At 38.4% G+C, this 25,304-nt stretch overlaps 1 protein-coding gene across 1 annotated transcript in view; it reads right to left on the bottom strand.

The window, feature by feature from the left end:
- The window catches only part of LOC128657326 (ceruloplasmin-like), a 352,838-nt gene that overhangs the window by 263,930 nt on the left and 63,604 nt on the right, over positions 1–25,304 (bottom strand). Inside the window, 3 exon segments of the mRNA XM_053711627.1 lie at positions 5,455–5,709; positions 8,932–9,102; positions 20,805–21,017. Coding sequence (XP_053567602.1) covers positions 5,455–5,709; positions 8,932–9,102; positions 20,805–21,017 — 639 coding nt within the window.

The raw sequence follows: 25,304 nt of genomic DNA, 5'->3' as shown, positions 1-25,304 counted from the left end.
TTATGGCCAGACTGGTCAGAATTGTGATGTCATCACTTATTATTTAAAGGGCCACTGTTCAGTTGGCTTTGCCCTTGCGTTGTCTCAGACCTGTTTGTGAGAGCTCCTGTGTATTACCTGGCTGTCTGACGTCCCTTCTGGTTCCTGATCCCTGGCATGTTTTTGACTCTGCTGTTCTCCTTGTTCCTGATTCTGGCTCGTCTGACTATTCGCTTTGGCTCCTGACTTGGCTCGTCTAACTACCAGTTCTGGTTTTGATTCCTGATTTGTTATTTGACTTGTGAACTTTTTATTATTTTTTTTGCTATTAATAAAGGTGTGATTATTTTTGCACTTCTTGTCTCAGTCTGATTCCTGGCACCCTGACAATGAGAGACTATCCCAGGCGGTCCGTCTTTGGATTCCCTGTGTTCCGGTCAGGAGAAGATGATAGTTGCAGAGGGTCCTATTTTGTGAGGTCTAGTGATGGCTCATAATGTAGATACATTGTTGGACTCTGAGGGGCCCCTGTTGTATGGCGCTTCGGCATCTGGCGGGCTCGCTGGCATTCAACATGTTTCTTCACATAGAGCTGGCTGGTTGAAGTCTCCTGCAAGAGTTGTACTTGTGACTTTCCACAAGATAGTAGGAATTGTTGCTTCCAAAGAGAAACCACTGAAGCACATATATACACAACATATAATACCCAATTTCATTACACTTATTTTAACCATGAAACATGTCTATTTCGTATAAGCCTCTGGTCTATTCATAGAAAAGTGTTTCTCAATACATAATGCAGCTTACTTTCTGTTAAGTATTGGCCAGTATAATAATTAGTATGTTTATACTTCAATATGCTAATTAAAGGTGGGGATGATCTTTTAGATCATTATTATGTCACATTTATATTGTATGACTACTAACCATGTGTTATGGTGGTGTTCCTTATAATCCCATATAGTGTAAAATGGTATCCCACATTAAGTTAAGCTTACACATGTGCTTTCTTTCTTTAGCGCCTTACACTGTTTTTAGTGAGTATAGTGTCTTGCCCCAGTAGTTTGTCATCACAAAATAACTATGTCTTAGTCTATGTCTTTTTTTTAGAAAACTGCTCCTATTTCGACCCACAACTAAAACCTTGGTAGATGTTTGGCTAGAACAGCATATATAATATTCACTATAGAGTTGAGTTAATTTTGCCCATATAGAGTTTGTACTAAGCCCACACTTTTATTAGTATTAGTACTGGACTGGATAATAGATCTACCCCCAACCCTACTCCAACACAGATCTTTACTTCTAAAAGTTAATTTATTTAATGCCTTCAGAGGTTCCTGCTTTGAATAGTTTAATACTAGGATCTAACTCCTGGTGTGATTATTTCCCCTGTTGCCGTGTATTGGGCCCGTGCCCGAGTGACAGGGTTCAGTTATTTAGGATAGTAGAACACAAACCCTCATCTAGTATGGTTTTGGTACACCTGTATTTCAGTTCTTATCCAGTGCGGACCCTTATTTTAGTCTTTATGGCTCTATTATATACATTTTTAAGTATTTTTTATATACAGGGAGTGCAGAATTATTAGGCAAATTAGTATTTTGACCACATCATCCTCTTTATGCATGTTGTCTTACTCCAAGCTGTATAGGCTCAAAAGCCTACTACCAATTCAGCATATTAGGTGATGTGCATCTCTGTAATGAGAAGGGGTGTGGTCTAATGACATCAACACCCTATATCAGGTGTGCATAATTATTAGGCAACTTCCTTTCCTTTGGCAAAATGGGTCAAAAGAAGGACTTGACAGGCTCAGAAAAGTCAAAAATAGTGAGATATCTTGCAGAGGGATGCAGCACTCTTAAAATTGCAAAGCTTCTGAAGTGTGATCATCGAACAATCAAGCGTTTCATTCAAAATAGTCAACAGGGTCGCAAGAAGCGTGTGGAAAAACCAAGGCGCAAAATAACTGCCCATGAACTGAGAAAAGTCAAGCGTGCAGCTGCCAAGATGCCACTTGCCACCAGTTTGGCCATATTTCAGAGCTGCAACATCACTGGAGTGCCCAAAAGCACAAGGTGTGCAATACTCAGAGACATGGCCAAGGTAAGAAAGGCTGAAAGACGACCACCACTGAACAAGACACACAAGCTGAAACGTCAAGACTGGGCCAAGAAATATCTCAAGACTGATTTTTCTAAGGTTTTATGGACTGATGAAATGAGAGTGAGTCTTGATGGGCTAGATGGATGGGCCCGTGGCTGGATTGGTAAAGGGCAAAGAGCTCCAGTCCGACTCAGACGCCAGCAAGGTGGAGGTGGAGTACTGGTTTGGGCTGGTATCATCAAAGATGAGCTTGTGGGGCCTTTTCGGGTTGAGGATGGAGTCAAGCTCAACTCCCAGTCCTACTGCCAGTTTCTGGAAGACACCTTCTTCAAGCAGTGGTACAGGAAGAAGTCTGCATCCTTCAAGAAAAACATGATTTTCATGCAGGACAATGCTCCATCACACGCGTCCAAGTACTCCACAGCGTGGCTGGCAAGAAAGGGTATAAAAGAAGAAAATCTAATGACATGGCCTCCTTGTTCACCTGATCTGAACCCCATTGAGAACCTGTGGTCCATCATCAAATGTGAGATTTACAAGGAGGGAAAACAGTACACCTCTCTGAACAGTGTCTGGGAGGCTGTGGTTGCTGCTGCACGCAATGTTGATGGTGAACAGATCAAAACACTGACAGAATCCATGGATGGCAGGCTTTTGAGTGTCCTTGCAAAGAAAGGTGGCTATATTGGTCACTGATTTGTTTTTGTTTTGTTTTTGAATGTCAGAAATGTATATTTGTGAATGTTGAGATGTTATATTGGTTTCACTGGTAAAAATAAATAATTGAAATGGGTATATATTTGTTTTTTGTTAAGTTGCCTAATAATTATGCACAGTAATAGTCACCTGCACACACAGATATCCCCCTAAAATAGCTATAACTAAAAACAAACTAAAAACTACTTCCAAAACTATTCAGCTTTGATATTAATGAGTTTTTTGGGTTCATTGAAAACATGGTTGTTGTTCAATAATAAAATTAATCCTCAAAAATACAACTTGCCTAATAATTCTGCACTCCCTGTATATATAGTTTTGTGCTTATAAACTTTTACTAACACTACAATTTCTTAAGTATTTACAGAAAGAGAAGCTCCTGTTAAGCCCACATTATGACCTCCGTACCCCCCCCCCCCCATATTATAGTACTCAGGGTTGACTGGATTATTCCTGAGTCTCTCAAAGCGGTTTCTCTCATAATAAAGTAAGTTAATCCAAGATCTTAATATTTATATCACTAACTATTTTATAGAATCAATATTGTGTTCACAAGCTTACAGTTAATCCAATAATTGTACTATCTAGAACTAATATTGTAAACAAGTATTAAGTTTGCATTCTCATATAAGATATACTAGTTGGTGTCCACTCCTTTAGTTGTAAACAACGTAGTATTTTTTATTTCTATATGGTTGCTCTACTTTAGAACTTATTGTTTATTTACTATATCTTTATACGCTATAGAATATATATTTCTCATGTGAGCTTTATTTCTAATTATTGCAAAACAAAGAAAAAGATCTGAAAAATGTGAGGTTCATTTTCTACACATTTTAAACTATCCTGTGATGTAACAGCTATGATTGTACAGTATAATATTTTTCTCAAGACATCTGATATGATTTTTATTTCTGTACCAGCGCATTAGTTGATGTATTGTTTGTATCTTATTGCATATCAAACCTCAATAAAAAAAAAAAAAAAAATATTTTAAAGAATTTAAAAGACAAAATTAAACTTTGCTGATTCAGATTCAGCCTGTGCAATTAAAAAACATGTAATTTAATTATTTTTTTTTAGCAGATTTAACTCTTTCCCTTGGTTTCCTTTGTTAAAACTTTCTTAAAGGACCACTCAACATAGTAGATTTGCATAATCAACAAATACAATAGCACTTAGGGGTCAATTTATGCCCCGTGTTTCCGGCGAGCCTTCAGACTTGCCGGAAACAGAAGTTATGAAGCAGCGATCTAAAGACTGCTGCTCCAAAACCTGTCCATCTGCTCTGAGGCGGCGAACAGAAATCAACCTGATCGAATATGATCGGGTTGACTGACACCCCCTGCTAGCGGCCGATTGCCTGTGAATCAGCAGGGGGCGGCATTGCACAAGCAGTTCACAAGAACTGCTGGTGCAATGATAAATGCAGAGAGCGTATGCTGTCTGCATTTAGCGATGTGCAGCGGACATGATCCGCAATATCAGATCATGTCCGCTCGCACAATGATAATTCGGACCCATAATATTATTAATACAATCACCTGTTTTTCCTGTATTTCCCAAGGTGTTTTTTTCCATCAACCCAGAGAAGGGCACCAAAGTAGAGAAGACAAACAAATCCTGTCATCACGTGAACCCTAGAGTTCTTACCTTGATTCAGGAACTTTCAGATCATGAGTGGCGTGATGTCTGAATATGGACTTAATAACAAAATAGAACGATCTGACATTTTGAATAAAAGATTCTTAGAAAAAGCGTATATTGAGAATTTGATTAAAGGGACACTAAACCCATTTTTTGTTCTTTCATGATTGAGATTGAGCGCGTGCTTTCTAATATACTCCTATTTGTTTTTCAGCACCTGCTGATTGGTGACTAAATGTAATTCAGCAGAAAAGGGATGTTGGATTTACCAGTTTAAAATGTATTTTTTTTGGATATTACAGTTTTAAACAGTAAAAATGTAGAGTTTAAAACAGTTTTAAACTGTAAAGTTGTTTACATTTTTAATGTATTTTTTACAGAATTATTCTGGCAATCAGGGCAGCCATTTTTTGTAAAAACAACAGAAAAAAGATGTTGGATTTACCAGATTAAGATGTATATTTTTGTAAATTACAACAGTTTTAAACTGTAATGTAATTTTTACAGGATTATTCTTGCAACCACAGCTGACAGTTTTTTTTTCTGTAAAAACAATGGGATATTTTTTACAGTGTAGTTAAAATACATAATATTTATTTATATCTATCTATCTATCTATCTATCTATCTATCTATCTATCTATCTATCTATCTATCTATCTATCTATCTATCTATATATATATATATATATATATATATATTACACACCATATACCCATGTTTCATACATAACAAATATATAGACATTCCATGGGAGTAACCTGTATAACAATGAGGAAATGTTACAGGTATGTTCTAGTGTTCTAAACAATACACACTGCTTATGTGAACACTTTCACAAGTACATGTTTCACCACTCCTTCACTAAAGAAATGTCACAGTGCCACACGTCTGTACAGTAAGGGTCAGCCCACTTTTTTATAACAACCAGTGTGAGTCAGAATATGATGAGTAACAGATGTCTGTTTTCCAGGCTTAAATAACTGAGTAAAACATATTTACCTTCTAAGTGGTCGTTAACCTGACATGTGAGGAGCCACTTTCCTGGTTTATCTGTAACCATTGTAGCTTGAATCATTGTTGCAGAGAATAGACTAACGGTGTCGACACGGAATAGCTGCTCTGTTAATGTTTGTCCATGAAAATAAGCAGAATGAATATCTACTTCATTTCCCATGCCAAACATATACCAGCGAACTTCTTTTTCATTACACATAGAAAGCCCTGGGAGATTTCCATACATATATCCATTGATAGCTGAAAAACAAAATTAATAATGAATAGATTTGAGTATATTACCTTAAGAAACTTATGGACCACGTTATCTAAAAAGTACATATTCTTATAAGCACCATTAGAGCAGAATGTCATGGAGGTGTTGGTAGTATAAGCAGAAAATGCAAAGTATATCTCAGCAATTAAACATTGTACTGCAAAAAATACTTGTATACAACCCAATTGGCATATGCATTATTTTGAAGTACATGGACACATTCTTTGGAAAACTATTTAACCCCTTAATGACCGGAACATTTTTCAATTTTCTTACCCTTAATGATAATGGCTATTTTTACATTTCTGTGGTGTTTGTGTTCAGCTGTAATTTTCCTCTTACTCATTTACTGTACCCACACATATTATATACCGTTTTTCTCGCCATTAAATGGACTTTCTAAATATACCATTATTTTCATTATATCTTATAATTTACTATAAAAATGTTTATAAAATATGAGGAAAAAATGGAAAAAACACACTTTTTCTAACTTTGACCCCCAAAATCTGCTACAAATCTACAACCACTAAAAAACACCCATGCTAAATAGTTTCTAAATTTTGTCCTGAGTTTAGAAATACCCAATGTTTACATGTTCTTTGCTTTTTTGTAAGTTATAGGGCCATAAATACAAGTAGCACTTTGCTATTTCTAAACCACTTTTTTTTTTCAAAATTAGCGCTAGTTACATTGGAACACTGATATCTGTCAGGAATACCTGAATATCCATTGACATGTATATATTTTTTTTTAGAAGACATCCCAAAGTATTGATCTAGGCCCATTTTGGTATATTTCATGCCACCGTTTCACCGCCAAATGCGATCAAATTAAAAAAAATGTTCACTTTTTCACACATTTTGTCACAAACTTTAGGTTTCCCACTGAAATTATTTACAAACAGCTTCTGCAATTATGGCACAAATGGTTGTAAATGCTTCTCTGGGATCGCCTTTGTTCAGAAATAGCAGACTTATATGGCTTTGGGGTTGCTTTTTGGTAATTAGAAGGCCGCTAAATGCCGCTGCGCACCACACGTGTTTTATGCCCAGCAGTGAAGGGGTTAATTAGGGAGCATGTAGGGAGCTTGTAGGGTTAATTTTAGCTTTAGTTTAGTGTAGTAGACAACTCCAAGTATTGATCTAGGACAATTTTGGTATATTTCATGCCACCATTTCACCGCCAAATGCGAGCAAATAAAAAAAACCTTTAAATTTTTCACAATTTTAGGTTTCTCACTGAAATTATTTACAAACAGTTTGTGCAATTATGGCACAAATGGTTGTTAAAGCTTATCTGGGATCCCCTTTGTTCAGAAATAGCAGACATATATGGCTTTGGCGTTGTTTTTTGTTAATTAGAAGGCCGCTAAATGCTGCTGCGCACAACACGTGAATTATGCCCAGCAGTGAAGGAGTTAATTAGGTAGCTTGTAGGGCGCTGGCAGGGTTAATTTTAGCTTTAGTGTAGAGATCAGCATCCCACCTGACACATCCCACCCCCTGATCCCTCCCAAACAGCTCTCTTCCCTCTCCCACCCAACAATTGTCCCCGCCATCTTAAGTACTGGCAGAAAGTCTGCCAGTACTAAATAAAAGGAGTTTTTTTTTAAAAAAAATGTATTCTGCTGTAATGGAGCCCTGCCTTAGCCCCCAACCTCCCTGATCCCCCACCAAACAGCTCTCTAACCCTCCCTGCTACTTAATTGCCGCCATCTTGGGTACTGGCAGCTGTCTGCCAGTACCCAATTTGCCCCCAAAAATATTTATAAACTTTTGCCCCCAAAAATATTTATAAACTTTTCTGTAGTGTAGCAGCCCCCCCCTCAATACCCCCAACCCCCCCCCCCCCAGATCCTTTTATATATATATATATTTTTTTATGTTTTGAACTTTTTATTTTTTCCATTGGTGTCAGTGGCTAATATGCGCGCGCGCCCCCACGTGCACACGCGCGCGCCCCACGTGCACCCGCGCGCCCCACGTGCACACGCGCGCCCCCCACGTGCACACGCGCGCCCCCCACGTGCACACGCGCCTCCCCCACGTGCACACGCGCGCCCCCACGTGCACACGCGCGCCCGCACGCTGCCGCCTCCTTGCTTCCCTTCCCCCGGAACACAGCACCATTGTTACCGGTGCAGAGAGGGCCACAGAGTGGCTCTCTCTGCATCGGAGGCTTGTTTAAAGGTATTGCAGGATGCCTCCATATCGAGGCATCACTGCAATACCCTGAGAGCTGCTGGAAGCGATTGCGATCGCTTCCAGCACTCTCTTAAACAACTGACGTACCAGGTACGTCCATTGTCACTAACTGCTAGTTTTTGCAGGACGTACCTGGTACGTCAGTTGTCATTAAGGGGTTAAATATAGATATCTTCCCTGCTGTGTTCAGTTTGGGACAGATGAAAATGATCTCCTTAAAGTGATGGTAAATCCTAGCATTTGTGAAACGCTAGGATTTACCACTGGAACAAATAAAGGGGACTTTCAGTCATGAAGTATAAAATACTTCATGGTGAAAGCTCCTTTATTTGTTAGGCACTCAGTGCGGCGAACGCTGCAAACAAATATGGAACTTGATAAATATGCCCCAATAAGCTAAACAGATTCATAATTCTGTATTTGTGGTGAATTATGTATAGAATGTTAATGATATGCTTTCCTTTAAGTTGTGAACAAATATTCATTTTTGATTGGTCCTGAAATACATTATTTAACAGAATGAAAAAAATATATATGTTTTGTTTTGTATCCATGCCACTGCAAATTAAAATGTTTCTAATTGTTTTTCGACATTGTAGTCTGTAATCACATGAAGATTTACAAGGCCTTAATTAAGAGATTTACCTTTTTTACCACATCCTCAGAATTTAGAGAATTTAGGAAAAAAATATATCCTATTGAATTGATTGGGTAAAATGTTACTACACCCCCAAACTTCCTAGTAATAGGTAAAATATTTTAAATGTCCGGTGATTTACTTTTCAGAGCATGCTAAGGCACTGTGGCTGAGCTCTGTAGCAACCTAAGGGTTGCAGGTTCGAACCCCGGCGAGGTCCACTCAGCCTTTCATCCTTCCGAGGTCGATAAAATGAGCAGCGCCTTGAGACCCTTATGGGTCATTAGCCGTGCTTTACAAGTACCCAATACATAAACATCACTAAAACTATTTAATGTAAAAATATTGAAAGAAAATCTCACAGTGCATAAGATTGCTCTTCACAAATTCTTCATCCTCCTTAGTCACAGTTTCTGGGCTACTGCAAAACGTTTCTATGTTTTCATCAATATACCAACTTAGATTTTCATCCACAACGAAAAATATCAAGACAAATTCTTCATACTTTTTTTTTATTTCTTTACTCAAAACACCTGTAGTACAAATAAAAAAAATTAGAAAAAGAAAATATATGTTTAATATGCTCATCTAATTGCCGGTGTAGTAACTATGGGGCATATTTAAGAAGGTGCGAGCGGACATGATCCGACATTGCGGATCATGTCCGCTGCACATTGATAAATGCCGACAGCATACGCTCTCTGCATTTATCATTGCACCAGCAGTTCTTGTGGACTGCTGGTGCAATGCCGCCCCCTGCAGATTTGCGGCCAATCGGCCACTAGCAGGGGGTGTCAATCAACCCGATCGTATTTGATCGGGTTGATTTCCGGCGATGTCTGTCCGCCTCCTCAGAGCAGGTGGACAGGTTATGCAGCAGAGGTCTTTAGACCGCTGCTTCATAACTTGTGTTTCCGGCGAGACTGAAAGCTCGCCAGAAACACAGGGCATAAAGCTCCATTCGGAGCTTGATAATTCAGCCCCTATGACTTTATCCATAAATTGTAATTTTATTGGAAAGATCTTTCTGCTTTGAAAATTACGAATTTAATAAAAATGTTCTTCTCTATAAATGAATCTTAAAAACACCCTTTTGGTAAAATGTGCAGACAAATATACGTCTCATATTTAAGCTCTGCTTTTTTTCTATTGAAAACCAAATGTTGCAGTAAATTTTATCACCCAGCACATGCTTTGATGCAGTTTGTGCCAGTGCGTGTACAAAGTAACGGACCTAATAATACTCACCTCAACAACAAATCTGAAACTCCTGCGTCTTTGTGAATGCAATAGGTATATATTAGCAGCATCTGAAGCTTGGTGCCAGCCATATACCATGCACAAATAATGGCATTTTGGATGAGGATTATAAATATATATATACTGTATATATATATATATATATATATATATATATATATATATATACTGTGTATATATATATATATATTTATATATATATATATCCAAACATGAAGAAAAAACCAGCGAGCCAGGTAGAGTTTAAATAAACTTTTATTCCTCTTATCACAGGATACTACATGTCAGGTAGTAAAAACTGCACAGAGGCAGTGCTGTTTAGCGTAGCATCTGCTATATATACAGGGAGTGCAGAATTATTAGGCAAGTTGTATTTTTGAGGATTAATTTTATTATTGAACAACAACCATGTTCTCAATGAACCCAAAAAACTCATTAATATCAAGGCTGAATAGTTTTGGAAGTAGTTTTTAGTTTGTTTTTAGTTATAGCTATTTTAGGGGGATATCTGTGTGTGCAGGTGACTATTACTGTGCATAATTATTAGGCAACTTAACAAAAAACAAATATATACCCATTTCAATTATTTATTTTTACCAGTGAAACCAATATAACATCTCAACATTCACAAATATACATTTCTGACATTCAAAAACAAAACAGAAACAAATCAGTGACCAATATAGCCACCTTTCGTTGCAAGGACACTCAAAAGCCTGCCATCCATGGATTCTGTCAGTGTTTTGATCTGTTCACCATCAACATTGCGTGCAGCAGCAACCACAGCCTCCCAGACACTGTTCAGAGAGGTGTACTGTTTTCCCTCCTTGTAAATCTCACATTTGATGATGGACCACAGGTTCTCAATGGGGTTCAGATCAGGTGAACAAGGAGGCCATGTCATTAGATTTTCTTCTTTTATACCCTTTCTTGGCAGCCACGCTGTGGAGTACTTGGACGCGTGTGATGGAGCATTGTCCTGCATGAAAATCATGTTTTTCTTGAAGGATGCAGACTTCTTCCTGTACCACTGCTTGAAGAAGGTGTCTTCCAGAAACTAGCAGTAGGACTGGGAGTTGAGCTTGACTCCATCCTCAACCCAAAAAGGCCCCACAAGCTCATCTTTGATGATACCAGCCCAAACCAGTACTCCACTTCCACCTTGCTGGCGTCTGAGTCGGACTGGAGCTCTCTGCCCTTTACCAATCCAGCCACGGGCCCATCCATCTGGCCCATCAAGACTCACTCTCATTTCATCAGTCCATAAAACCTTAGAAAAATCAGTCTTGAGATATTTCTTGGCCCAGTCTTGACGTTTCAGCTTGTGTGTCTTGTTCAGTGGTGGTCGTCTTTCAGCCTTTCTTACATTGGCCATGTCTCTGAGTATTGCACACCTTGTGCTTTTGGGCACTCCAGTGATGTTGCAGCTCTGAAATATGGCCAAACTGGTGGCAAGTGGCATCTTGGCAGCTGCACGCTTGACTTTTCTCAGTTCATGGGCAGTTATTTTGCGCCTTGGTTTTTCCACACGCTTCTTGCGACCCTGTTGACTATTTTGAATGAAACGCTTGATTGTTCGATGATCACGCTTCAGAAGCTTTGCAATTTTAAGAGTGCTGCATCCCTCTGCAAGATATCCCTCTGCAAGATATTTTTGACTTTTCTGAGCCTGTCAAGTCCTTCTTTTGACCCATTTTGCCAAAGGAAAGGAAGTTGCCTAATAATTATGCACACCTGATATAGGGTGTTGATGTCATTAGACCACACCCCTTCTCATTACAGAGATGCACATCACCTAATATGCTTAATTGGTAGTAGGCTTTCGAGCCTATACAGCTTGGAGTAAGACAACATGCATAAAGAGGATGATGTGGTCAAAATACTCATTTGCCTAATAATTCTGCACTCCCTGTATATATAAATATATATATATATATATATATATATATATACAAAACACGGAAGGGGACTTACAGGTTCTGGGTGGAAGGCCCCTAGGGAAAATTACAAAACAAATTAATACAGGACACAGAGAAAGTCCAGCACTCACTTGCAAGCTCTCAGCTAAGATTAAAAGCAAAAATGGAAGAGTTAGTTACCGCATCTGGCCAAATGGGATAAGCCCAGGTACCACGTCAAGGTCTCTTCCAAAACCTGAGTCCCTAAACAGCCACATAATGCAAGCTCTCAATTCAACAAACTGGGAACAAGTGAAGGGTGCACAGGCTTATGTAATCACCCTAGACATATACAAAACATGGAAGGGGACTGCACTCTTAGACCGGACCGGGTACACATCCCATGACCCTGCAACATGCATAGCCCTGTGTGCACAATAACACTCTCAGGAAGCTGCACTTTTCCCAGAGCTACAGGTAGTTAACCCCAGACAGGTCTGGGTGCAAGGCCAATAGGGAAAATCACAAAACAAATTAATACAGCACACAGAGAAAGTCCAGCACTCACTTACAAGCTCTCAGCTAAGATTAAAACTGAGTCCCTAAACAGCCACACAATGCAAGCTCTCAATCCAACAAACTGGGAACACATGAAGGGTGCACAGGCTTATATAATCACCCTAGAGTCTAGGGCCTAGACATATACAAAACACGGAAGGGGACTGCACTCTCAGACTGGACCGGGTACACATCCCATGACCCTGCAACATGCACAGCCCTATCGCACTCTCAGGAAGCTGCACTGTCTCCAGAGCCACAGGCAGTTAACCCCAGACAGGTTTTGGAAGAGACCTTGACGTGGTACCTGGGCTTATCCCATTTGGCCAGATGCGGTAACAAACGCTTCCATTTTTGCTTTTAATCTTAGCTGAGAGATTGAAATGAAATAGACTCATGCACATTTCAAATAAGACTATTGTGTCCCTTTAGTAGTCTATTCCTGTATAGGACCCCTTCATTGGAAAAAAGAGGGAATTACCCTTTTAGAATCAGGGGTTACAGGTCCTTTAATTTGCAGATAATCACCATTGTAATCACATGCAAATAATATAAGCTCAAGGATGCTGTGTGATGAGTGGTAGAGGGGTCCAATGTCCCTTTATATTAGAGGTGATTACTGTAGCAAAGCTAGTTTTATTTCTACTAAGGGAATGTGAGTTTTAAAGGAGTGCTAATCACCCCCATATAAGAACTAAAATAGGTAATGTTAACCATTTTGAAAGAGGAGAGGTTAAGCTTTAAAATAAGAGGTCACACATGGTGATCAGGTGTTCACCATGGTAATGGTGAAATCTTGATAGGAACATTTGCATTTGAAACACAATCAGGGGTGCATGTCATGCTATTTAATCTCCCAACATAAATAGAGGGGTATGAGACCACTTTTTGAAATCACCTATACTTATTTTTTTTTTCCAAATTAATGGTCCTGTGTCTATCAAGCTGCAATGTTATTGTTATGAGATTGACAAATACCTCACAACACTAACCCATTATTTAGGGTCTGGTGGCTCTAAAAAAACCCATTAATATAATTTATAAGACCCCACATTTCTTTTGATGTCCTTTTACCTATTAAATGATTATTACAGCAATAATAGGAATTAAAGGGGAAAAAATCCTATTGAGCTCGCATTCTATTGGCTATTCCAATTGGAAACTTACTTGTGAAATAAAAATAAAACCTAAGATAGCTACAACATAATTATTAGTTCTATTGTAGCTAGCTTAGGGTTTTTTACAGGTAAGTATGTATTTAGTTTTAAATAGGTATTATTTAGGTAATTGTAAGCTTTATTTAGATTTATTTTAATTATATTTAAGTTAGGGGGTGTTAGGGTTAGACTTATGCTTAGGGTTATGTTAGGGTTAGGTTTAGGGGTTAATATATTTATGTAGTGTTAGTGATGTGGGAGGCCAGAGGTTTAGGGGTTAATAACTTTAGTATAGTGGCAGTGACAATAGGGATTAATAACTGTAATGTAGGTGGAGGCGATGTTAGGGGCGGCAGATTAGGGGTTAATAACTGTAATGTAGGTGGCGGCGATGTTAGGGGCGGCAGATTAGGGATTAATAACTGTAATGTAGGTGGCGGCGATGTTAGGGGCGGCAGATTAGGGGTTAATAACTGTAATGTAGGTGGCGGCGATGTTAGGGGCAGCAAATTAGGGGTGTTTAGACATGGTTTTTTTTGTTAGGGTGTTAGGTTTAAACATAACTTTTTCTCAATGGGGCTGCGTTACGGAGCTTTTGTTTCCACGATCGCAGGTGTTAGGCTTCTTTTTGCCGGCTTTCCCCATTGATGTCTATGGGGAAATCGTGCACGAGCACGTCAAAGCAGCGCTTGTATTTCGGTGAGGTATGGAGCTCAATGCCACCATATCGCCCGCACAAGCCTGCTTTTTACAAACTTGTAATAGCAGCGCTATAGGGAGGTGAATTAACGCTGCTTTGTGGCGGTCATTAATTTCCCTATAGCACTCAAAACTCGTAATCTAGCTGTAAATTATTAAGAAAAACATACATTTGTTTTACATTTTTTGTTGCAGCTTTCACGCATGCCATGAAATATAAATATAATAATGGCATAATCTGAGCGTGCTGAGCCTTCTGAAAAAAAAGTATGATTTGTGTTGTTCCCTCACTGAAATATGACTTAATGTAACGTAATCAAAAAACAAATAACTCAAAATTGTCTTAGCTCAGTGATGTGAAAAAGGCTTAGCAGCAAAAGTGTTAATTTTATTTTCTAATTTCTATTATTGAAAAGTATAGAATCCTAAATTTAGGTTTTTTTTTTTTGTTTTTTTTGGGGGGGGGGAGAATTTATGCTCAATTTAAAACCATAATGTGATTGAAATATTTAGAAAAGTAATTAGTCTACTGCAGATGTTTATAGCTTACAGTAGAGAAAATGAGACACGTGGTGTCCTCCCCTATATTTGAGTAGGCCCACAAACTATTTTATTAACTGTGATATTTTCTAAAATTGCATGGTCTACCAAAAAGTACAAGGTCTCACAAAGAGTACAAAGGGCCAAAATTACCTTTAGTAGTTAAAGCCTAAGATTTATATTTTTTTACCAAAAATAAAATGCTGTAATTTATTTCAGCATATGTGTTTACTTATGTGTTTAACTGCTTTCCAGGTGTTAAAGTCTCACCTGGGCTCCACAAATATTGCAGCAGCTCCCAAGTGGGAAACCAGGGGTTAGTGGCAGCGATTTACTCCTAATCTAATAGCCCTATCAAAATAAAAAAGCCCCCCAAAATAATAAAACCCCTAGCCTACACTAAACTGCAAATAGCCCTTAAAAGGGCCTTTTGTGGGGCATTGCCCCAAAGTTAACAGCTCTTTTACCTGGCGGCAATAAAAATTACAAACACCCCCCCAACAGTAAAACCCACCACCCAACCAACCAAACCCCCCAAATAAAACTCTATCTAAATAAACCTAAGGTAACCATTGCCCTGAAAAGGGTATTTGGATGGGCATTGCCCTTAAAAGGGCATTTAGCTCTTTTACGGTGCCCAAACCCTAAGCTAAAAATAAAACCCACCCAATAAACCCTTAAAAAACCTAACACTAACCCCAGACGATCCACTTACAGCTTTTGAAGACCGGGACATCCATCCTCATCCAGCCGGCAGAAGTCTTCATCCAAGCAGGCAGAAGTCCTCATCGAAGCTGGCAGAAGTCTTCATCCAAGCGGGCAGAAGTCTTCATCCAAGTGGGCAGAATTCTTCAGCCACACGGCATCTTCTTTCTTCATCCATCCGGCATTTAGCGGATCCATCTTCAAGACATCCGGCGCAGAACATCCTCTTCTTCCGATCGTTGCTGGAAAATGAAGTTCACTTTAAGTGACGTCATCCAAGATGGCGTCCCTTACATTCTGATTGGCTGATAGAATTCTATCAGCCAATAGGAATTAAAGGGGAAAAAATCCTATTGAGCTCGCATTCTATTGGCTATTCCAATTGGAAACTTACTTGTGAAATAAAAATAAAACCTAAGATAGCTACAACATAATTATTAGTTCTATTGTAGCTAGCTTAGGGTTTTTTTTTACAGGTAAGTATGTATTTAGTTTTAAATATGTATTATTTAGATTTATTTTAATTATATTTAAGTTAGGGGGTGTTAGGGTTAGGGTTAGACTTATGCTTAGGGTTATGTTAGGGTTAGGTTTAGGGGTTAATATATTTATGTAGTGTTAGTGATGTGGGAGGCCAGAGGTTTAGGGGTTAATAACTTTAGTATAGTGGCAGCGACATTGGGGGCGGCAGATTAGGGATTAATAACTGTAATGTAGGTGGCGGCGATGTTAGGGGCGGCAGATTAGGGGTTAATAACTGTAATGTAGGTGGCGACGATGTTTTTTTTGCTCAATTTAAAACCATAAAATTGCATGGTCTACCAAAAAAGTACAAGGTCTGACAAAGAGTACAAAGGGCCAAAATTACCTTTAGTAGTTAAAGCCTAAGATTTATATTTTTTTTACCAAAAATAAAATGCTGTAATTTATTTCAGCATATGTGTTTACTTATGTGTTTAACTGCTTTCCAGGTGTTAAAGTCCCACCTGGGCTCCACAAGTATTGCAGCAGCTCCCAAGTGGGAAACCAGGGGTTAGTGGCAGCGATGTGCATCTTCTGGTGCTGATTGGCTCACTGTCCGTATTTTGCTTGGGTATTGAATTGTTTGTTGCTCTCAGGCAGCACTTTACTTATGTGTTTACCACCCAGAAAAAGGTTAGTTAGGGTCAGTAACGCAAACATTACGTAATAAATTAGATTATGTCCTTCTTGCATTAGAAAAACATTTAAGTTTTCTGCTTCATTACATGACGGTGATACATATTATATGATTCATATTTTCTCTATAAAAATTGCAATTTTCAAACCTGAACATTTTTAATAGGAGTGAGCAAATGTCTGTATTTGTATTCATACATTCAAATGTTTCCATAGAATGAGTGTCATTTAAATATTAAATCATATTTAAATATTGAGTTTAACATGCAAATTAACGGCTAGATTTAGAGTTCTGCGGCCAAAGGGGTGCGTTAGCTACGTGTGCTTTTTTCCCCCCGCACCTTTTAAATACCGCTGGTATTTAGAGTTCACAGAAGGGCTGCGTTAGGCTCCAAAAAGGGAGTGTAGAGGCATATTTACCGCCACTGCAACTCTAAATACCAGCGGTGCTTACGGACGCGGCCAGCTTCAAAAACGTGCTTGTGCACGATTTCCCCATAGGAAACAATGGGGCCGTTTGAGCTGGAAAAAAACCTAACACCTGCAAAAAAGCAGCGTTCAGCTCCTAACGCAGCCCCATTGTTTCCTATGGGGAAACACTTCCTAAGTCTGCACCTAACACCCTAACATGAACCCCGAGTCTAAACACCCCTAACCTTACACTTATTAACCCCTAATCTGCCGCCTCAATAACCCTATAATAAATAGTATTAACCCCTAATCTGCCGACCGGACCTCACCGCTACTCTAATAAATTTATTAACCCCTAAAGCTAAGTCTAACCCTAACACTAACACCCCCCTAAGTTAAATATAATTTTTATCTAACTAAATAAATTATTTCTTATTAAATAAATTATTCCTATTTAAAGCTAAATACTTACCTGTAAAATAAACACTAATATAGCTACAATATAAATTATAATTATATTGTAGCTATTTTAGGATTTATATTTATTTTACAGGCAACTTTGTATTTATTTTAACCAGGTACAATAGCTATTAAATAGTTAAGAACTATTTAATAGTTACCTAGTTAAAATAATTACAAAATTACCTGTAAAATAAATCCTAACCTAAGCTACAATTAAACCTAACACTCCACTATCAATTAATTAATTACATACAAATACCTTCAAATAAATACAATTAAATAAACTAACTAAAGTACAAAAAATAAAAAAAGCTAAGTTACAAAAAATAAAAAAATAATTTACAAACATTATAAAAATATTACAACAATTTTAAGCTAATTACACCTACTCTAAGCCCCCTAATAAAATAACAAAGCCCCCCAAAATAAAAAAATGCCCTACCCTATTCTAAAATAAAAATTGAAAAGCTCTTTTATCTTACCAGCCCTTAAAAGGGCCTTTTGCGGGGCATGCCTCAAATAATTCTGCTCTTTTGCCTGTAAAAAAAAACATACAATACCACCCCCCCCAACATTACAACCCACCACCCACATACCCCTAATCTAACCCAAACCCCCCTTAAATAAACCTAACACTAAGCCCCTGAAGATCTCCCTACCTTATCTTCACCACGCCGGGTATCACCGATCCGTCCAGAAGAGGCTCCGAAGTCTTCATCCAAGCCCAAGCGGGGGCTGAAGAGGTCCATCATCGTGCTGAAGAGGTCCATCATCCGGCTGAAGTCTTGATCCAAGCGGGGCTGAAGAGGTCCATCATCGGGCTGAAGAGGTCCATCATCCGGCTGAAGTCTTGATCCAAGCGGAGGCTGAAGAGGTCCATCATCCGGCTGAAGTCTTCTATCAAGCGGCATCTTCAATCTTCTTTCTTCCGGATCCATCTTCATCCCGACGACGTGGAACATCCATCCTGGCCGACGACTTCCCGACGAATGACGGTTCCTTTAAATGACGTCATCCAAGATGGCGTCCCTCCAATTCTGATTGGCTGATAGGATTCTATCAGCCAATCGGAATTAAAGTAGGAAAATTATGATTGGCTGATGGAATCAGCCAATCAGATTGAGCTCGCATTCTATTGGCTGTTCCGATCAGCCAATAGAATGCGAGCTCAATCTGATTGGCTGATTGGATCAGCCAATCGGATTGAACTTGAATCTGATTGGCTGATTCCATCAGCCAATCAGAATTTTCCTACCTTAATTCCGATTGGCTGATAGAATCCTATCAGCCAATCGGAATTCGAGGGACGCCATCTTGGATGACGTCCCTTAAAGGAACCGTCATTCGTCGGGAAGTCGTCGACCAGGATGGATGTTCCGCGTCGGCGTGATGAAGATGGATCCGGAAGAAAGAAGATTGAAGATGCCGCTTGATAGAAGACTTCAGCCGGATGATGGATCTCTTCAGCCCCTGCTTGGATCAAGACTACAGCCGGATGATGGATCTCTTCAGCCCCCGCTTGGATCAAGACTTCAGCCGGATGATGGACCTCTTCAGCCCGATGATGGACCTCTTCAGCCCCCGCTTGGGCTTGGATGAAGACTTCGGAGCCTCTTCTGGACGGATCGGTGATACCCGGCGTGGTGAAGATAAGGTAGGGAGATCTTCAGGGGCTTAGAGTTAGGTTTATTTAAGGGGGGTTTGGGTTAGATTAGGGGTATGTGGGTGGTGGGTTGTAATGTTGGGGGGGTATTGTATGTATTTTTTTACAGGCAAAAGAGCAGAATTCTTTGGGGCATGCCCCGCAAAAGGCCCTTTTAAGGGCTGGTAAGGTAAAAGAGCTTTTCAATTTTTATTTTAGAATAGGGTAGGGCATTTTTTATTTTGGGGGGCTTTGTTATATTATTAGGGGGCTTAGAGTAGGTGTAATTAGCTTAAAATTGTTGTAATATTTTTATAATGTTTGTAAATTATTTTTTTATTTTTTGTAACAGTTCTTTTTTATTTTTTGTACTTTAGTTAGTTTATTTAATTGTATTTATTTGTAAGTATTTGTATGTAATTAATTTATTGATAGTGTAGTGTTAGGTTTAATTGTAGATAATTGTAGGTATTTTATTTAATTAATTTATTGATAGTGTAGTGTTAGGTTTAATTGTAACTTAGGTTAGGATTTATTTTACAGGTAATTTTGTAATTATTTTAACTAGGTAGCTATTAAATAGTTATTAACTATTTAATAGCTATTGTACCTGGTTAAAATAAATACAAAGTTGCCTGTAAAATAAATATTAATCCTAAAATAGCTACAATATAATTATTATTTATATTGTAGCTATATTAGGGTTTATTTTACAGGTAAGTATTTAGCTTTATATAGGAATAATTTATTTAATAAGAAAACATTTATTTCGTTAGATAAAAATTATATTTAACTTAGGGGGGTGTTAGTGTTAGGGTTAGACTTAGCTTTAGGGGTTAATAACTTTATTATAGTAGCGGTGAGGTCCGGTCGGCAGATTAGGGGTTAATAATTGTAGGTAGGTGGCGGCGACGTTGGGGGCGGCAGATTAGGGGTTAATAAATATAATATAGGGGTCGGCGGTGTTAGGGGCAGCAGATTAGGGGTACATAGGGATAACGTAGGTTGCGGCGGTGTGCGGTCGGCAGATTAGGGGTTAATTTTTTTTATTAGAGTGGCGGCGATGTGGGGGGGCCTCGGTTTAGGGGTACATAGGTAGTTTATGAGTGTTAGTGTACTTTAGAGCACAGTAGTTAAGAGCTTTATGAACCGGCGTTAGCCCAGAAAGCTCTTAACTCCTGACTTTTCTCTGCGGCTGGAGTCTTGTCGTTAGATTTCTAACGCTCACTTCAGCCAAGACTCTAAATACCGGCGTTAGAAAGATCCCATTGAAAAGATAGGATACGCAAATGGCGTAGGGGGATCTGCGGTATGGAAAAGTCGTGGCTGCAAAGTGAGCGTTAGACCCTTTCCTGACTGACTCTAAATACCAGCGGGCGGCCAAAACCAGCGTTAGGAGCCCCTAACGCTGGTTTTGACGGCTAACGAAGAACTCTAAATCTAGGCGTAAATTTGAATATTGAATCCCTTATACTGAATATTTAATAATTAGCATTCCAATGTTACTGTTTCAAAATTGAAATATTAAATGAGACATTTGAATATATAATTTAACACAGGAAAACTGTTTGCAAAAACAAATTTTAAATGTTCATGAAACATTAAATATTTATTTAGAATGGACAAAAGTGCTGAAACATTCCCTGTTCTACATCTAAACATCTGCATGTTGGCATTTAAAACTATTTCCAAAAGTGTCAATTTTTACAGATATATTCCTTTTGCTATAGCTGAAAAACTCTTACCTGTTTTGCAGATGATCAAGGGTCCTATTACACCGGAAACAACATCCTTAGGACTATCAATATGTGAGTGGTAAATCCTTGTAATACACTCATCTTCACGTTTAGTTGGTCCCTGCTCCATTACAGCATCCCACTTGTAAGTATAGGATTCACCTGGCTGAACAATATCATCTTTCTTTAATGAACCAGAGGTGTTGTCTGGGTAAAATGCTCCTGCAGACACAAATACAGTTTGGGTTAATCCTACTCAAGTAGTTGCTTGACCATTTTTAATATTCCTAAATTTTGCATTTATGTATTGGTATTGCAAAACCAACAGTTTTTTTAATTTAATTTAAATTGATTTAACCACGGCAGCCATCGTGGTGTCTTAGCGCGCAACAATATATTTACGGAAACCTCAATATCTCAGCTCAAGATGATCCTAGCTCCTTGGCCCAAAAACTGATTTTACAAGCTACTTATATAAACATTTTGCACATGCTTGTTCCTGAGACTTAGGCCTCTATTTATCAAGCCATCAACCGCAAATACGCTGGAATTCCGCAGCGTATTTGTGGCGAGCCTGAGTCGCCGTAGTTATCAAGCCCTACAGACCGGCAAAAGTAGAATATAGTGACGTAACATACGATCCACCGGACTCAGTCCGACACAGATCGATGCTTACGTCACTCCAGCTTACCTGGTTTTCAATCCGCTGCCCTGAAGGTGGAGGATCCCATAGGAATCAATGGGAGTCTGACAGCAGCGAAAGCTCATGTTCGCTGCTGCCCGATATCCCATTGATTCCTATGGGAAATGTCTGCACCTAACACCCTAACATGTACCCCGAGTCTAAACACCCCTAATCTGCCCCCCTACACCGCCACCACCTATATAATACTTATTAACCCCTAAACCGCCGCTCCCGGACCCCGCTGCAACTAAATAAAATGTTTAACCCCTAAACCGCCGCTCCCAGAGCCCACCGCCACCTACATTAAACTTATTAACCCCTATCCTGTCCCCCCCTACACCGCCGCCACTATAATAAAGTAATTAACCCCTAAACCTAAGTCTAACCCTAACACCCCCTAACTTAAATATAATTTAAATAAAACTAAATAAAATTACTATTATTAACTAAATTATTCCTATTTAAAACTAAATACTTACATATAAAATAAACCCTAAGATAGCTACAATATAACTAATAATTACATTGTAGCTATTTTAGGATTTATTTTTATTTTACAGGCAACTTTGTATTTATTTTAACTAGGTAGAATAGTAAGTAAATAGTTATTAACTATTTAATAACTACCTAGCTAAAATAAATACAAAATTAACTAAGTTACAATTACACCTAACACTATACTATAATTAAATAAATTAAATTAATTAAATACAATTACCTACAATTAACTAAAATTAACTAAAGTACAAAAACAAACAAACACTAAATTACAGAAAATAAAAAATAAATTACAATAATTTTAAACAAATTACACCTAATCTAAGCCCCCTAGTAAAATGAAAAAGCCCCCCAAAATAATAAAATCCCCTACCCTATACTAAATTACAAATAGCCCTTAAAATGGCTTTTTGCGGGGCATTGCCCCAAAGTAATCAGCTCTTTTACCTGTAAAAAAAGAAATTCAACCCCCCCCAACATTAAAACCCACCACCCACACACCCAACCCTACTCTAAAAGCCAACCAAAACCCCCTTAAAAAACCTAACACTAACCCCCTGAAGATCACCCTACCTTGAGACGTCTTCACCCAGCCGAGCACAAGTGGTCCTCCAGAGGGTCCGAAGTCTTCATCCTATTCAGGGAGAAGAGGACCTCCAGACCACCAGACATCTTCATCCAAGCGGCATCTTCTATCTTTATCCTTCCGGAGCGGAGCGGGTCCATCTTCAAGACATCCGACGTGGAGCATCCTCTTCATCCGATGGCCGACGACTGAATGACTGGTCCTTTAAATGATGTCATCCAAGATGGCGTCCCTTGAATTCCGATTGGCTGATAGAATTCTATCAGCCAATCGGAATTAAGGAAGGAAAAATCCTAGTGGCTGATGCAATCAGCCAATAGGATTGACCTCGCATTCTATTGGCTGATTGGAACAGCCAATAGAATGCGAGGTCAATCCTATTGGCTGATTTAATTTAATTGTAAGTAATTGTAGGTAGTTTAGGAAATTAATTTAATGATAGTGTAGTGTTAGGTGTAATTGTAACTTAGGTTAGGGTTTATTTTACAGGTAAATTTGTACTTATTTTAGCTAGGTAGTTATTAAATAGTTAATAACTATTTAATAACTATTGTACCTAGTTAAAATAAATACATACATTTAAATAAAGTTGCCTGTAAAATAAAAATAAATCCTAAAATAGCTACAATGTAATTATTAATGATATTGTAGCTATCTTAGGGTTTATTTTATAGGTAAGTATTTAGTTTTAAATAGGAATTATTTAGATAATAATAGTAATATTTATTTATATTTATTTAAATTATATTGAAGTTAGGGGGTGTTAGGGTTAGGGTTAGACTTAGGTTTAGGGGTTAATAACTTTATTATAGTGGCGGCGCCGCGGCGGTGTAGGGGGGGCAGGATAGGGGTTAATAAATATAATGTAGGTGGCGGTGGGCTCCGGGAGCGGCGGCTTAGGGGTTAAACAATTTATTTAGTTGCGGCGGGGTCTGGGATCGGCAGGATAGGGGTTAATAACTTTATGTAGGTGGCGGCGGCAGATTAGGGGTTAATAGGTATAATGTAGGTGGCGGCGGGGTCCGGGAGCGGCGGTTTAGGGGTTAATATATTTATTATAGTTGCGGCAGGGTCCGGGAGCGGCGGTTTAGGTGTTAATAACTTTATTTAGTTGCGGGGGGCTCTGGGAGCGGCGGTTTAGGGGGTAAACAGTATAGTATAGTGTGGGTGCTTAGTGACAGGGTAGCAAGAAAGCTGCGAAGAAGCCGAAGAGCAGCAAGATCGATGACTGTTAGTTAACAACTGTCCGCTGCTCTTACCCGTACTTGGTGCGCGGCTTATTGACAGCTTTCTTGATAAATTTGGCGAACATATTCAGGTCTGCGGCGGCGATGTTAGGCGAGCGTATTAAGGCCGTCGAATGCAGGTAAGTAGACAGCTTGATAAATAGAGGCCTTAGAATGTAAGGCCTAATGTAATGATCAAGATCACTGAAAGTTACACTTTTCAGGTCAATTCATAATAGGAGGGATTTGAATCTCAGTCCTAAAAATTTTTTAGGATGTACCTAGGTAAGTATAATGTGTGTGCAAAAAATTTCAGGTTTGAGAGTTGAGACTCTCATTTTTACTTATTTTTTCTTATGGGTGCATGAGAGTGCAATTTTTTAATATTTCTCCTAATTTTCTTGTTGATTATCTCTGGTGAGTTTGAGATTCCACTGGTTACAGAGTAAGGCTAGTAGAAATCTGAGGAAAAGCCTAAGTGAACAGATGGGATATAAGCATAACAACTAGTACAAATGAACAGTAATTTGTGACATTTTCTGACCAATCCTGAGTGCTAGTTTGGTAGGACTAAGGAAGACATACAAAAACAAGCACAGAGCAACTGATTTCCACAAACCTTTGCTGTTGCATACACTGAGAGACAGAGAGAGATACAAAGAGAGTTGCAGAACAAATTTATCTTTAACAAACAATATTGCAGGCTTGCGTATTCTCTCCACCTAATTTTAATTATTTTACTAAAAGCTTTACATTTTATTTTGGAAAAAAAGAAAAAACTTTTGTTTCTGTCAGTTTCTTTTTTTCCTTTGAAGCGGTGCAGTATTTATTTACGACTGTACTACTATTGCTGAAGATTTAAAAATAATTGTATTTTAACCCCTTAGTGACCAGACCACTTTTCAATTTGTTGACCATCTGGGACCAAGGCTATTTTTGCATTTCTGCGATGTTTGTGTTTAACTGTAATTTTCCTCTTACTCATTTACTGTACCCACACATATTATATACTGTTTTTCTCGCCATTAAATGGACTTTCTAAAGATATGATTATTTTCATCATATCTTATAATTTACTATAAAAAAAATATAAAATATGAGGAAAAAAATGAAAATAAATGCACTTTTTCTAACTTTGAGCCCCAAAATCTCTTACACATCTACAACCACCATAAAATACCAATGCTAAACAGTTTCTAAATTTTGTCCTGAGTTTATAAATACCCAATGTTTACATGTTCTTTGCTTTTTTTGCAAGTTATAGGGCAATAAGTACAAGTAGCACTTTGCTATTTCAAAACCATGTTTTTTCAAAATTGGCGATAGTTACATTGTAACACCAATATCTGTCATGAATCCCTGAATAACCCTTCAAATGTATATATTTTTTAAAAGAAGACAACCTAAGGTATTAAACTTGGGGTATTTTGACTTTTTTCATGCAACCATTTTACCACCAATCTATGCCAAAGTTTGGGGGGGGAAAAAAAATAATTTGATTTTTTGACAAAATA

The sequence above is a fragment of the Bombina bombina genome, chromosome 4 (genome assembly GCF_027579735.1).
Source record: "Bombina bombina isolate aBomBom1 chromosome 4, aBomBom1.pri, whole genome shotgun sequence".
NCBI classification, from domain to species: Eukaryota; Metazoa; Chordata; class Amphibia; order Anura; family Bombinatoridae; genus Bombina; species Bombina bombina.
Note: the sequence above shows the minus strand (reverse complement) of the source record. Positions and strands in the feature narration are given on the sequence as shown.